Source organism: Etheostoma spectabile, chromosome 7 (genome assembly GCF_008692095.1).
Source record: "Etheostoma spectabile isolate EspeVRDwgs_2016 chromosome 7, UIUC_Espe_1.0, whole genome shotgun sequence".
Lineage (NCBI taxonomy): Eukaryota > Metazoa > Chordata > Actinopteri > Perciformes > Percidae > Etheostoma > Etheostoma spectabile.
Genome location: NC_045739.1, coordinates 8,497,564 through 8,498,800, shown reverse-complemented (window position 1 = coordinate 8,498,800; position 1,237 = coordinate 8,497,564). Strand labels below are relative to the sequence as shown.

Sequence of the window (1,237 nt, the reverse complement as noted above, 5' to 3'; positions counted from 1 at the left end):
ACACACACACACACACAGAGGGAGATAAAAACAAACCTGTGATATTATGTATGTTTTTCTAGATTTGACCTTCTGAAAAGGACCAGACTCAACTGGCGCTCTGACGGCCTCAACTCTCTGACCTACGAGCTCCTTTCCAGAGAGCTGGAGCCTCTCTACACCAACCTCACCGTCGACATTGGAGAAGATCCTCGACTGCCCCAGAGGAAAGTACCCTCCCCTCTGAAAACAACAACCCCTGTCAACCAACGTAGCACCGGCAAGACCGGAGGCCCAGCCAAACAGGAGAAGAGGCAAGAGAGCAAAGTGGCAAACATGACTGTGGCCAAGCCGGCTGGTGAACCTGCCCAATCAAAGGCATCAAATCAAACAACACAGGAGAAGAAAGGTGTGGTGAAATAGGATGAAGTGTATAATAAAAGACCCTATCACATCTGTAGCATAAAGTGGCTTCCACCCTTCATTTTGATCTGAAAGACAATATGGCAGAATGCAGTTTAGAGCTGTTCTGTTGGGGGACATGAAGCACACCAGATTTCTGTGCTCAGTGCAGGTTAGGGATAGTTATGCAATAAATCAAATGAAGAAGCCTCTTTTGTCTAAAGGAGTGCATTTAGGAACACGACGGAGTCACCTCATGGTTTATCATCCACTGAATGGGACTCTGGCTCGTGGGACAGACACAAGTTTGTGGCTCACGAGATATTTGGAGCCAAGAGAAGAACAGTGAACAACTCAGCTGTGTCCACGTAGATGTCCAAAACGAACTAAATAAGACAGGTACTATATAAATCTCTGCTCTGTTCCAGACATTGCAAGTCGTAAGCAACCCATCTGCTGCCAGCAGACCTGCAGCTTCATCCAGTTTGCTCCTATAAAACTGCTGCTGTCAGTCCGCCCCACTACACGGTGGGTTTGTGTTTGTGTGCCTTCTCTCTTATATGTGCATTTTATAGACTGGTATAGTTGCTTTTAGACGCTGACCTGGGGTTAATTTTACTCCTCACAGGTAAATGTTAGAAAGCAGCGAGGAAAAAGCTGATCCTAGATCCTGACAAATGATTTGTTCAAGGACTGCCGTTTTATATTTAGCGCATTAAGTGTTGACCAACTCCATAGTTATCAGACAATTCTAGAGTTTATATTTATATAGAGAGACTTCTTTATTTGTTTATTGATTTGTTTTACTCGTCCTTCCTTACAGTCTGGTGCCTCTCTCTCTCTCTCTCTCTCTCTC

The 1,237-nt window shown here is 44.9% G+C and overlaps 1 protein-coding gene across 3 annotated transcripts in view; it reads left to right on the top strand.

The window, feature by feature from the left end:
* Positions 1–1,237, top strand: part of b4galt3 (UDP-Gal:betaGlcNAc beta 1,4- galactosyltransferase, polypeptide 3) — a 9,776-nt gene that overhangs the window by 6,463 nt on the left and 2,076 nt on the right. For 2 of the 3 annotated variants that reach the window (XM_032521694.1, XM_032521693.1), the window contains one exon: positions 63–1,237. This exon is cut by the window's right edge and continues 2,076 nt beyond it. In XM_032521694.1, coding sequence (XP_032377585.1) covers positions 63–402 — 340 coding nt within the window. In that variant the 3' untranslated portion in view covers positions 403–1,237. The remainder of the gene's footprint in view (positions 1–62) is intronic. The other variant, XM_032521695.1, reaches the window with a different exon arrangement.